The 14,161-nt window shown below is 34.8% G+C and overlaps 1 protein-coding gene and 1 long non-coding RNA gene across 3 annotated transcripts; both read left to right on the forward strand.

Annotated features, from left to right (window-relative positions):
- Positions 1 to 2,220: 2,220 nt before the first annotated feature.
- Positions 2,221 to 6,419, forward strand: LOC132267181 (uncharacterized). Of its 2 annotated transcripts, XR_009468914.1 has the most exons (5): positions 2,221 to 2,569; positions 3,276 to 3,353; positions 3,536 to 3,605; positions 4,872 to 5,149; positions 6,153 to 6,419. It is a non-coding gene; the product is annotated as an uncharacterized LOC132267181 (long non-coding RNA). The 2 variants fall into 2 exon arrangements; XR_009468913.1 differs by lacking the exon at positions 6,153 to 6,419 and having other exon boundaries at positions 4,872 to 5,283.
- Positions 6,420 to 7,525: 1,106 nt separating this feature from the next.
- On the forward strand, positions 7,526 to 10,986 carry LOC132267671 (linamarin synthase 2-like). The gene is made up of 2 exons (XM_059768797.1): positions 7,526 to 8,033; positions 10,055 to 10,986. Exons 1-2 carry the CDS (start codon positions 7,526 to 7,528, stop codon positions 10,984 to 10,986), a joined length of 1,440 nt encoding a protein of 479 aa, XP_059624780.1.
- Positions 10,987 to 14,161: the final 3,175 nt, after the last annotated feature.

The following is a 14,161-nucleotide window of genomic DNA, read 5'->3' on the forward strand; positions in this document are numbered from 1 at the left end:
ACAAATCTTTAGAAAGGGTATATCTTAATTAATGTGTTTAAATAGTATTCTCCATCCAATTCCCATTAATTAGCCATATCTTAAAAGTACTACCCCTCCATTTATGAAGTACGTGAGAAGGAAATACAAGAATTGGCTGAATGAACAACCGGTATGAACCTTCCCACCTAGATAGAAGTGGAGGTTGGAAGGTTGAATAAGGTGTTATGGAAGATGCTTACTTTCCAATGGCCGATTCACTAGCCATGTCTTTTGAAATTTCTCAAAGCACCTAAAATGATTATACTGAATAAAACTAAGTATGAAAGGGCCAAATATTATTGCAAAAGGTACTTTGTCTAGTTCAGTTAGAATCTATACTTAAACTTCAAATAGTTAAAAGGTCAAAATTTTCAATCGACTTCAAATAGTTAAAAAGCTAAAGTTTTCTTTGGCAAGTTTGCTAAAAAAAATTTAAGTATGAAGTCAAGCATAAAAGTATAGAAAATGAGCCAAGTTACATGGCCTAAACTTATATTGACTTAGAGTTTTCTTAAAATCTTGCTTATTTTACATGCATTTCCTATTAGTAGTTAGTTTTATTTTTCAAAGTGCAATCTCAGTTGTAAGGAACAATGGAAGGTACAATGGAATCCATTGTGGAAAGTTTTTGTTATATGCCAAAGCCTCACTCAAAATATAAAATTCCACACCTTGTGATCGAGTACTCCACAAGGCATAAAATTTGGGAGGCAAGGTTAATACCCTCAGTATCAGCTACTAGAAAGGAAACACGTGGTGAGTTCCATTGGACTTGCCACACCAGATTAATATTCTAGGAAAGGAAGCTACACTGTAGGCAGTTCCACCTAACCACCCAAGTTTGAAGTATGGAATCGTTCAGATACTAACACGTGGCACTAAAGACAAGGTCAAAGGTAAGAAAGATCTGGTGAGATGAGAGTCCACCAAGATGATATATGTTGTAAATAATTACCACATAACAAATATCGGATTATCTTTATTTAAATTATGTTTGACGTAGTCATCAAGGAAGGTAACTACCTATTCCTAGAATATCTCTCACTTACCATGTAAATAGAAATTGGTCCAAATATCATGCAACTGCTATTACGTGGAGGACGTGTTAAAGGAAACGTATATGGAAGGAATCAAGTCCAAATTTACTATAGAAGAATTCTGGGAGTGTGTTGCTAAAATATAAATATTTTCTAAAGAAATGATGGGATTATGGGAAGTTACTGAAAAATTGGTGGGCAACACGTATAGAGTGTAATTAAGATATATAAAGAAAGAAACAACTCCATACAAATCAACAAGTTTGTCAATAACTGCCTAAATCATGCAACTCCCATTATGGGAAGTTGCTGAAATTATGGAAGATCATGATCCTTTCCACTAATGGTTTTAAAACATGAGTAAAAATTGTAACATACTTTCCACTACGAAATCCACTCTTGTAGAGGTGCAAATTAAGGGGGAGCATTTTTTACACATGTTAATATCAAAAGAAAAATGAGGAAAATGTGGGACACGTGGCATGATCCAAACCTTCCAGGTTAATTGAAGTTTCCAACTGCTACCGAAACTGTTTTTTCGTCATGTAGTTCCAGAATGTGAATAAAGGCTTACAACATGCATTCAACCACCAAGACCACTCTACATACATTGTAGATCATGGGAGAATATGATTTTACACATGTTAATACTTTGAGAAAGCTGGAGAAGACATGGACACGTGGAACAATCCGGACATTGCATTTGGAAGCATCCCAAACTGTTGCTGTAACTGCTACCATAGTTTTAACAGTTTTTTACCACACATTTTCTACAAGAAAAATAGCTTTTACCACGCACTTTCTACCACCATTTTAAAATAACTGTGGTAGAAGACCCTTCTACCATGATTTTAAAATATATTGTGGTAGATAGTATATTTTTTATCACTATTATTTTAAAACCGTAGTAGAAGAGCCTTTCTATCACTGTTAATGAAAAATTGTGATAGTAATTATATTTTTTACCATCAAAATTAGAGGTGACTTCGCCAAAACACAGTGAATTTATTACACCATGGTTAATGAAAAAACGTGATAGTAATTTATTCTACCACGATATAGTGAATTATTTTCACTCAAGTGTACGCAGGTCTTATTCCCGCTAGTTATTTAATATATATATATAGATACAAAAATATATATACTCACACGCACAGAGCACACACATACATTAGGGCAAATCATTTCAGCCTCCCCACTCTGAACTTGCCCCATCTCTCTCTCTCTCTCTCTCTCTGCAACTGCAAACTACAAAATCTGCGAGAATCAGAAGTTCAAAACCATATAATTCAGTTTATGTATCTGTCTGCAAGAATCAAAATTTCGAAACCTATTACCTACATAAAAACCCATATCGGCATATCATTTCAGATTGTTCAAAAAATCAAAACCCATATCCTTCAGTTTCCATCGCCGGCCGCTGTTACAGTTCGGGTTTGCCTTTCGCAAGCTTCAGCCGCTGGCCCGCTGTGTCTCAACTCTCAAGCCCCTCTCTCTATAACTGCTAACTGGTAAGTCATTTCTTCAATTATTCAATATAAATATTTTTAGGGCAAATCATTTCAGCCTCCCCAATCGCCTCCATCTCTATTTTCGTTCTCGACTCTGAACTTGCCCCCCCCTCTCTCTCTCTCTGCAACTGCAAACTACAAAATCTACAAGAATCAAAAGTTCAAAAGTCATATATTTCAGTTTATCTATCTGTCTGCAAGAATCAAAATTTTAAAACCTATTACCTATATCAAAACCCATATCGACATATCATTTCAGATTATTCGAAAATCAAACTCCCCAATCGCCTCCATCTTTTTCTTTTTTCTTTTTTTTGTTGTCAATTATGTCTACAAGAAAATTTGAATCTGGGCATGAAAAAAGAAAAAATGGTTACATGAATGAGGAGATTTTCATACGTCAGAAATGGAGATTAAATTATATGCTTACATTAATGTGGTTCCCAATTTTGTTGCTCACCAAATGGAGGAAAACAAATTAAACAAAAATTCAGAATGTTATTTGGACAAATTAACTGAAAGAAAATTGAGTAGTTGTATTGGCCAGTGGACTATGTTTGTGGAGTTCATCGTTCTATGAGGTCTTAGAATGATTAACAAATTAAGTTCTAAAATTTTATTTTATTTTATTTTTTTGTCACTATATTTTCGGAGCTCATTAATGGATTATTGTCGTGCAAGAGAAGTAATTCTTGGATTTTTGCAGGAGGAAATTCATGAGTTGCTTCTGAGTTTTGCAGAAGCTGGAGCCACAGTTGTGAGACTTAAAGGAGGTGATCCACTAGTGAGTTTTCATGTGAAAACTGTTAGAACAAAAACTTCTCAGCAAGAAACTTGAACAAGCAGGATTAAAAAAATATATGTAGAAACTTCAACAAGTTGTACCTTAGAAATGTCAACTTTGTTTTTTTTTTTTTTTATAATTAAAATTAGTTTTTTTGTCCTGAATTTCTGTGGGTGTATCAGGTGTTTGGGAGAGGTGGGGAGGAGATAGATTTCTTGCAACAACAAGGGATTGAAGTGCAAGTCATTCCAGGTACGATTGTTTGACAAAGTACAAGTCCATCATTAGAATTAAACTCTTTAGGCTTTGTTTTTCCAATTTTAATTTGACAATGAAATTTCCTCATAATATATTTAGTCTTCATTGTAATGGGATGATTTTAAGGTCCTTTGATTGGCATTGTTTGGAAGAGATCAAGTGATGGAATACCTTGATTTCCTTTATCACATAGAAAATTTACTGTTCATGAAGCAGACTAAAAGGGCGAAAGAAAAAAAAAATGGGCAGAAAAACAAACAAATATGAAAGAGTCACATTAATATATAGGAACGACTTCATTAAAACGAAAAATGTTGTGACCGATGATCAAATATACTATGCAAACATATCCACATAGGCTTTTCTCAAGATGCCTTGAGATTTTCGTTCTCTATGTTCTCATGTACAAAACAATCCCTGCATTGTTCTTTGACAAGTAGCATCATGTTGCCATCAATAGAAAAATGAGAGACAAGACACATCATGTTATCCCAAGTGAAGAGAGTACAAGAATAAAGAAGTATATGGAAGTTGATACTCTTTGTAAATGCCATCACACAACATGCATGACATTTTTTACTATGAAATATATAAGAGTGGACTCTCCATACGACCCCAATGTCACCATATGAGGATGGAGAAGATGGATGAAACTATATCATACCCAAAACATTTTTCAGTATGTCCTTCCTATTCCTCCTAATGCCATTGTTGTTTCTTCTGGCTGATTTTGTGTTGTTTCTTTGGTTAAATTACTTATCTTATTTACATGGAATCTCTTGTACCTTTCATTGTACCTGTGTCAATATAATTTTGCACATGTATGGATATGGCAATAGAACATGTGTTGACACAATGTCCAATTAAACAGGGGATGCCCTTCTCTTAACTTTTATGTGTGGTGATGTAAGAAGATTAAACTCAAATTTGATGTGGGAGAATGCTTCATATTTTTGAGATAAATGGAATTCCCTTTCTTCATCTATATTCATCCATTTAAGTTTTAACTAAGTTTATCCTTAAAGAACATAATATATTAATAGTATTACATAATATATAATTTATTCAAATATTTAGGATGTCTTTATGTAATGGTACCCAACTTTGCAACACATTTAGAGCCAAGTCCTTGTATCGTGAGACTTAGTATTGAGGAGGTTTGACACTTAGATACACATCCACACTCGATACACATACCTGATTCCATGTGGTTAGCCTTGGGGAGGTATTTATATAATTCATATCCTCAATGCTTTGCAGGTATCACTGCTGCTTCAGGAATAGTAGCAGAACTGGGGATCCCTTTTACCCACCATGGTGTTGCAAATAGTGTTAGATTTCTCACGGGCCACTCAAGAAATGGAGGAACAGACCCCCTGTTTATTGCAGAAAATGCAGTGGACCCTGATTCAACTTTGGTTGTTTATATGGGTTTGTCAACTCTCCCTTCTCTTGCACAAAAGTTGATACACCACGGTTTGCCACCCAATACACCAGCTGCTACAGTTGAGTGAGGGACCACGCCTGAACAACGCATTGTAAGCAAACATAATCCTCAACCTACGTTAATTTTTCTGTGTTTAAAGCTAATTTTTTATATTTTTTTCACCAAATGTCGTAGATTTCAACTTTTTGTCTTTCATTTTAATTTAATATCTGAATGCATATTCAATGTATCTGGTGCAAGTCTTAACTCTTAAAAACACAAGTCTATAGGATTATGGTCTCCATGGTTGAGAAAAAACTGAGAAAGTCTAGTTTGAGTTAAAGGGAGTGATAATGGTACAATTTGAGTAAAATAAATAGCTGCATTCATAAGCTTGCTATAATATGCTGCCAATAAACATTGGTCAATTTCTAGCAAACTATAAGAGCACCAAAAAGCTTATGATCACCAATTACCAAGACAGTGAGTAACAAGTGATGATTTAAAAAAAAATACATACTAGCATATGATATATCAGTTTAACATCCAAAGTCATAGAAAGGGAAGGGTGTGACAGATTATCCAAAAACAAAACCAACCTTTGATTTTGTTAACCAACCACTTGCTTCCTCCTTCAATACTGTTTGATAAGGACTATTTCATTGAAAGAAAAAGGTCAGTAGTAAAATGTTGCATAACTCATGCAAAACAAAGCAGTGCAGGCATAGTAAAATATCAATGAGCTGCCACATGTTCACATGCATTGACACATTAAATATGAGAACTGAATGAATAAATAAGGGGTTCATAAGAACTGCCGAGGACGTGAAACGATTCCATAGTTTTTTTATTACATGTGACTTCAACTTCAATTAAATTGATACAATTTTCAAGAATGCTTCAAGTGATGCAACTATTATCAATAATTCTTGTCAAAATTTAGTTTTTGGGTGAGTTGTGGCAACATTATGATATGGATTTGTGGTTTCTTTAGGTGCAGACATATTTCACCGAGTTGTGTTCTTATAAAATTAAAATCGCGTGCGCACATATATAATTTTAGCAACTTTACAACTTGCTTTGTATTCTCTTACTTCAACTATTACATTTTATAGGTAAAAGCTAGGATTGAGGGATTACGGTTCCGGTTAGTTTTTTTATTGCTGTTATATTTTTTGTATGGCTCATGAAGAAGTTTTTATATATGGAAGAAAGAGACTAAAACAGAGCAAGAAGATATGAAGAATTTTTGTTTTATTTTGGTTGAGTAAAGATATAAAGTGTGGATCATGTACTTCTTTGAAATTTGTATATATTTTTGTATAAAAACATTATTTGGAATTGGTTATATAAATATGATGTTATTGGCCAGTTGTAAGTTATTTTGGTTATAATGTTATTTTTTAGTTATAGGGTTTGCTTCTGGGGTCCTTGCAAGGCTAGTAGTAGGGCTAAAAAAAAAGGCCTCATAGTGGGCTATACACTATTTTTAAAAAAAAAATTATATAACACTTTCTACAACGGTTCTGCACCGTGGTAGAAAAAAAGACTTTCTACCACGGTGCAGAAAACTTTCTACCACGGTTCTATACCGTGGTAGAAAGTCTTCTACTTACTACCACGGCGGTTTCTACCACGGTTCAAAATCGTGGTAGAAAGCGTTTTCCATTATGGTAAAAAACTGTTTTTCTTGTAGTATTTCCAACTGGTGCAATGAAATTCTGTAAATAGGATACTTATGTGTAGCAAACAAACCCTATTCAACGCACAACAACACAACACTTTGCTATTCAATTTCAATTCATGTGTCTCTTCATTCCGGTAATGAATTTACATTATGTTTAAATTAAGTCCAACACTTTCCTTTCCTACTTTCTAGCAAGTAATCCATGACTCTTTCAATTGCAAGTCCTGCACTTTCAATTTCGTTCTTCTTTCCACTAGTTGTAGAGTCTTTTCAAATAATTTTTCAAAGCAAAATGAACCATTGGAAGTGGTCATTCCAAGCTTCCTTTTATTCGCATGATCCCAACAACTTTCTATTGAAATATTGTTTGGATTTTCTTTTTGGAAAAACAACAGTTTTTATCATGCCGGCAACCCTTCCACTCCCGGGGAACCTATTTTTGTGAGCCAAACAAAACATATATATATAAATTAACTATGTAGTACAGATTTAAAAACGTGCATTATAATAAATTCACGACTACTAATTTAATAAAAGCCGTTTGTATTTTTATTATCTTCATATAAACACCAAGTAGATGAGTTAAGTATTACATTAAATTTATCGCGCGCGTAATCATAGAATGACATTGCTAAATTTAAGATGGCCGGACGATTAAATCATGGACAATAATTGATATTGATTATATAATTCTAGCATTCCAATTTGAACGGTTAGGATTAAATTCTCTCTCGTATAAGTAATAAAGTTAGGAATGGTTGCAACTTGAATTTTAGTCCATAGACACTTTATTTGCTAAAAATGAGTTCAGTTGGAACAACAAAGCCTCATGCAGTGTGTGTTCCATACCCAGCACAAGGCCATGTCAACCCCATGATGCAGCTAGCCAAGCTTCTACACTCAAGAGGCTTTCATATCACCTTTGTCAATACTGAGTTTAACCATAAAAGGTTGGTTAAGTCCAAAGGGCCAGACTCAGTGAAGGGCTTGCCTGACTTCCGGTTCGATACTATACCGGACGGATTGCCTCCTTCCGATTGCGATGCAACCCAAGATGTCCCTGCCCTTTGTTACTCAACTCGAAAAAGCTGTTTGGTTCCTTTCAAAGAATTATTGATTAAGCTAAATTCGTCGGCTCAAGTGCCTCCAGTAACATGTGTAATTTCGGATGGAGTCATGAGCTTTGGCATAAATGCTGCGGAGGAATTAGGCATTCCGGAGGTCCAGTTCTGGACTGCCTCGGCTTGTTCCTTCATGGGTTACCTACATTACCGTGAACTCATCAAAAGAGGCATTTTTCCATTTAAAGGTAAAATTTATATTATTTGTTGCTTCTCATGTAGCCCTTTTTATTTATTTAAACTGCTTAAAATAATAAATCACTCAACACGCAAGCAATAAAAATAAATCTGTAAAAATGGGGTGAGAAAGACGAACCACGATTTTAATATGTGGAAAACTTTTATGACGAAAATCTGTAGAGACTAGCCAGCTCGGGCAAAGGAAAACTCAGAATATGAAGAGCATCTCACCCATGCAAACTCAAATGAATGTGTATGCTCTCAAATAATAAAAACATAATCATAGAAATTAAAACTATATATCTACTTTTTTTATCACAAACTTATTTTAAGCTTATCAAAGGGCTAAGTGGTCCAGTGGTACATGCCCTTACTCCTCAAATTACTGCTCACCTTCCAAAAAAAAAAATTTACTTTAAGCTTCAACAATGGTACATGAAACTCTTCATTTCTGTCTAATCAATTGCTGACTAAGAGAGGACTTTTTACAGCTAAGAGGGTCAGCTGATAATTAAATTTGTTTTATATCCTATTACAAGTCTCAAGTTTGGTTCATAAACTATCCATAAAATTTAATTATATATCTATCAGTACTCCACCAACCGATTGGGAACATATTACATTTACGTCCACTATTCATCCCATCTCGGTGTAATTAGTGTATTTACACAAATACATGTTCTTAAGTGTTGTATGAAGCGCTTGTCGTTCAATTCGCGGAATCAAGACTCTAAGAAAACATAAAACTACTACTCAATAGAAACATATTTCCTCTCACAATTCTGATTTGACTTGTAATTTCATTGGTTTTATTTATTATTATTATTTTTTGGGTAGGTATATGTCATGATTTTATTTAAGGATGGGACTTTTGCGGGTAAAGGGGTTAGTCCACGTCAAACTCAATGTTCTAACACCTTAGTCGTGCCAAGCCTATGTTCCGGAAAACCATCACGTCTCATCCCGCGCCGTACCGTACGGGTCTCACGAGTTTTTCGAATTTCCCGAGTCATCCAAAATTTTAACCATCTGCTAACTAATAAACATTAAAAATAAATAAAAATCGTTACGGTCTCTTGCCTAAACCGTCCAAAAGAATGGCAAAAATCAACCATGTGTAATATAATTTTATAACAATAATATGATCTCATATGATGGATGATTATGGATGATTGATGATGATATTATAAATAATTTAATTTTAAATATAAAAGTTATAAATTATCCTTGTATTTCGGGTTATTTGGTTTTTTAAGTTTCTCGGGCTACTAAAACTTTTGCCCAAATCACGTTCAAAATAAATTCAGACTCTAAAGTTTAAATCCAATCCCATCCCACGATTTTAAGTACCTTACCAACTAACGTAAAAATTTTAAACGAGAATCGAATTCCTCGGTCTAGTCCCACTCAAGTCTGACTCCTAATTTTATGTGGTCCTGTTTTGTTTTCTTAGTGGTTGGGAGGTTCTAGTTTTATGTGGTCCTGTTTTGTTTTCTTAGTGGTTGGGAGGTTTTAGGAACCTTTTTTAGACTGCTAAAAATATGTGTAAAAGGGCCATTTCTCCCAATGGTACTTTCTTTCCTTTCTAAAGGGTGATTGAGCTAGAGTCTATGATAATTGAAGTATGTGTATATAATATAGAGCATACAGATAGAGTGGTTGTCAAGCATAGGAAATGCTAATATAAAAAGACCACTCTACCTTCCTCTTACTACTTTTTTAAAAAAAAAAAAAAAATATTAGCCCAAAAGTAATAATCTTAAATATTTTTATTTAAAAAATGCTAAACATCACAAATGATGGTATCACAAAAATAATTCGAATTAGAAGGCCAATGACGTGGCTAATGATTTGACAAGTTATATATTGTAAAAGTAATATGATACAAAGAAAAAACATAGGAAAGATAATTATCATTAAATAAAGAATGGTAATTATCATTCTACTATATATAGATTGCTCAAAAACATGATCATTTTATAACATCATGTGTTATTTAAGAACAAAACTTCATTTTTAATGTCTTCAGATGAGAAGTTCAATCACGATGGTACACTTGACACACCCATTGATTGGATCCCTGGGATGAGAAACATACTGCTCAGAGACCTCCCGAGCTTTTTTAGAACCACCAACCCCAATGATATCATGTTCGACTTCATGGGAGAGGAAGCTCAACATTGCTTAAAAGCTCCTGCAATAATCTTCAACACTTTCGAAGAGTTTGAACATGAAGTTTTGGAGGCGATCGCGTCCCTGTTTCCGAACATTTACTCTATAGGACCGCTTCCTTTGCTAGGCAGGCAGGTCCCTGATGGCCAAGCCAAGTCACTTAACTCAAGTTTGTGGAAATTGGACTCCAAATGTCTAGAATGGTTAGACAACAAAGAACCAAACTCGGTTGTATTTGTGAATTATGGAAGTGTGACAGTAATGTCAGACCAACACTTCAAGGAATTTGCATGGGGGCTTGCCAACAGTAAGCATCCTTTTTTGTGGATTGTTAGAGCTGATGTCGTGGTGGGAGACTCAGCAACTTTGCCTGAAGAATTTTTTGAGGAGATAAAAGATAGAGGATTTATAACAAATTGGTGCCAACAAGATCAAGTGTTGTCCCACCCATCAGTTGGCACTTTTCTAACCCATTGCGGGTGGAATTCTACGACTGAGAGTGTGTGCGGAGGTGTGCCTGTGCTATGCTGGCCTTTCTTTGCTGATCAACAAACGAATTGTCGGTATGCATGCAAAGAATGGGGGATTGGAATGGAGGTAAATCCTGACGTAAAGCGCGACCAAATTGAAGCACTAGTTAAGGAAATGATGGAAGGGGATAGAGGGAAGAAAATGAAGGAAAATGCCCAGGAATGGAAGAAGAAAGCAGTAGCAGCTTGTGATATTGGAGGGACTTCTTACAATGACTTTGATAGATTCATCAAAGAAGCTCTTCATTATACAGAGTAAATAGGAGAAATTATTGCACGGTCCTCGGACTAATAAAATCATCTGCCAATACATAAGTAAATGTGTCAGTTTTATCTCTTTTTGCTTATGTGTCAGTACGTGATTGGCTAGGACCAATGGTCTTGGGTCCATGCAATAATTTTTCGTGTGTCTAGGAGTGTGGCTGAATAAAATTGACACATTTAGTTGTGTGACAACTTATAATTGGCCAGAGTGATCAAATAATTTCTCGGATGGTAGGACTTGTAGCTGGGCGTAATGATTTTCTGTGTTCTGTATTGATTAAGTTCCTTGTTTGATTTTAAAATTAAATGTAGTCTTGATTTTGGTTCTCATTTTTGCTACACTCTAGAAATTGAAATGTAGATGTAAGTGGCTTAGTGTCACAATGAGTCGGTTTCACGCAAGAAGTAGGGGTCTTTATTTGATTCTGATTTTATCCACTCCGTGCAATTCAAAATTTTCTTTTTTAGGTAATCAGTTTGGTCGTAGTTTGATAAACAAGTAATCCGTAGAAATCAATTTAGTTCACGGTAGGTCTAGCAAAGATGGTATTAGAAGTCCAAGTCCATCCATCTCTTTCATCCAACGAAAAGATCCGATATGGATTTCCTTAGTAGAATATTCCGCTCTGGTGTACTCCATTTCCATGAGCACGATTTATGAAGGCGATCCCCTTATCCCTCTTGGCTGTGTGTGGGCCACACTGAAGAAAGGCCCTAAAGGGGTCTTTCACTAACTTGTGTGAGCTCCCCGCCCGCTCACGCTACTTACCAACAACCCGGGGCTTCTTAGGAACACACCATAGGTTGGTCCAACAACCCGTTGGATCCTCGCCACTGCACATTAGTAGAAAAAAGTGAGTGAATAGGATCCTTATTCTTGCCATATGTGCTTAGACTTTTGCGCTTAGACGGGGATTTCCCCCCTTTTTTTCTTCCCGGTCCAATCGTTTTTCTCAAAGATTTTCGTTTCCGTGTAGAAGCAAACTCTCCAAATTTATGACCAACCTTTCCTTCAGTAATCTTACAATGAACAGGTGTTTTTCCATTGTAAATGCATACGTAGCAATCAACGAATTCCAGCGAAATAGAAGATCTACGTGACCGGTGTAACATCTATACTATTATTAAATGTGTAAAGCGTTTCAATATTTTAGTATTTATTTATTAATATAAAAAAATATTTATTAATTGATATAAAACTCTAAAAATTAACTTATAAAATTCAAATTACCTATATTTATTAATTGATATAAACTCTAAAAATTAACTAATAAAATTCAAATTACCTATTTAAATCTATATTATTATTAAAAGAGTTTCTATAAATTCAAATTACAAATTCCCTAATAAATCTATATTATTATTAAAAGAGTTTCTATAAAACTGTAACACAAAATCTATATCTATATCTATACTATTATTATAAAAGATAATGACATTCATCCGGCTTGGTCCAGTTATGATTATGTCCTTATCAGGAGAGGACACATGTCATCAGCTTATAAATAGAGGCATCGAAGAAAGAGAAAGGGTACAAAAATTGAGATTTCTAGAAATCCAAGAGGGATAATTTCAGAATAAAATACAGAAGTACCCAAGCCTTGAAGAAGAAGAGTAACAAGCACATCCAAAGTCGTACCATTCTTCCACAAATTCTCTGAAGACGAAAAATAACAAGCACATCTAAAATCGTACTGTTCTTCCTCAAATTTAACTTCAACAAAGAATAAGCATGGTATGGTCATCGATGTACAACCAAATTTGTGCAAAATAGTGTGGCCAATTTTAAATTTATAGATGCCACTACTACCTCTAATTGAAAATATAGCTAGGGTGAGTAGGGATCGTCCCAAGGGATTGTGGGTGCTCTAGCAATGGAAATAATGTATAGGTTAGTAGGTCGAGTGATCAAAAGTGGATTGTTTGGTTGATTAGACTACAAACTAAACTAAACAAGTTCAATGCAAAATAAACAATTTAAATGAAATTTAGAGAAAATAAGAGAGTGAGGTCTTGGGGTCTAGAGGTCACCACTAAACATCACCATTATAGACATTCAATGTATAATTAATGAGGGGACACATGTGTTGCAATTTGAGAGTGTGTGATTGATTGGTTCAACAAGCATAGATGACCAATTAAGCATATATTGTCTGAGCACCCTAGTAAATAGTACAATACATCAAACTAAGCCATTAATCCTTTCTTTAAGCTCACAATCCAAACACATCACATGGTTAGAGAATAATACTACTTGCATTTATAAGCATGGAACATCAAACAAAAAGCATGGATTGTCCTCCTATCTAACAATTAAGGTAACTATACTACAACTAAGCTAAGGGCATGAAAATTAAACTAAATAAACTAAGGGAGAGGCAAAATCCATCAAGACATGAGTATGAACCATCAAATAAACAACAATAGTATTCTATTAAGCACTATGTCTTGACAATCTCTAGATCCATAGCATCAACACACAAAGACATGCATCAATAACACAAAAATTAGAAATAAACACATGAACATCTATTTTAACATACATAGACATATGGATAGAATGAAATGATCAATTGAAAGTATTAAACCACACAAATCATTGAATAAACAAGATTTATATATAAAATAAGTGTCAAGACAAGATTACAACACAAATCCCCTCAAAATACAAAGCATTAGAGTCTAGAAGGCATGCTTAGGGCTAACTTTAGCCCTAAGAAGATGTTTAGCCACTCATTGAAGTAGCCATCCAACCCTCAAGGGCTACCTCCATAGTAGGAATGACCTCCTTCTTGATGGAAACCCTAGAAGAGTGGAAGAACTCCCAAGAATGTATCTCTAGCCTCTCATCCTCTCTTTTCTTCCTCTATAAGAATGTTTCTTAGTATATCTCTTAGTATATGTGTAAAAAGTAGCTCAAATCTTAACATAGGTAGCTCAAGTGTCACACCCAATGGTTTGGACTCGTGCACAAGGGCTCCTCCAATGATTGCATCACGAGACAACTTTTAATGAGCCGGAACATATTTTTTTTCGGACTTGAGGAGGTTCGATCGATCGAACTGTGGTGAGATCGATTGAACTTAGTTAAGATCCATCGAATGCTACAGAGATCGATCATTCTTGGCAGTGCCTTTTTGAATAAAGACAAATCTCTGAGATATTTTGGG

This window comes from Cornus florida, unplaced genomic scaffold, assembly GCF_030987335.1.
Source record: "Cornus florida cultivar Cherokee Brave unplaced genomic scaffold, ASM3098733v1 CherokeeBrave_3.0.0_Hap2_Chr07, whole genome shotgun sequence".
Taxonomy (NCBI): domain Eukaryota; kingdom Viridiplantae; phylum Streptophyta; class Magnoliopsida; order Cornales; family Cornaceae; genus Cornus; species Cornus florida.

What these genes read in the sequence shown, in the direction of transcription:
- LOC132267671 (XM_059768797.1), top strand. Translation starts at nt 7,526, where the DNA reads ATGAGTTCAGTTGGAACAACAAAGCCTCATGCAGTGTGTGTTCCATAC. An exon ending in AGGCATTTTTCCATTTAAAG is followed by an intron (nt 8,034 to 10,054) that starts GTAAAATTTATA and finishes TAATGTCTTCAG; the next exon opens with ATGAGAAGTTCAATCACGAT.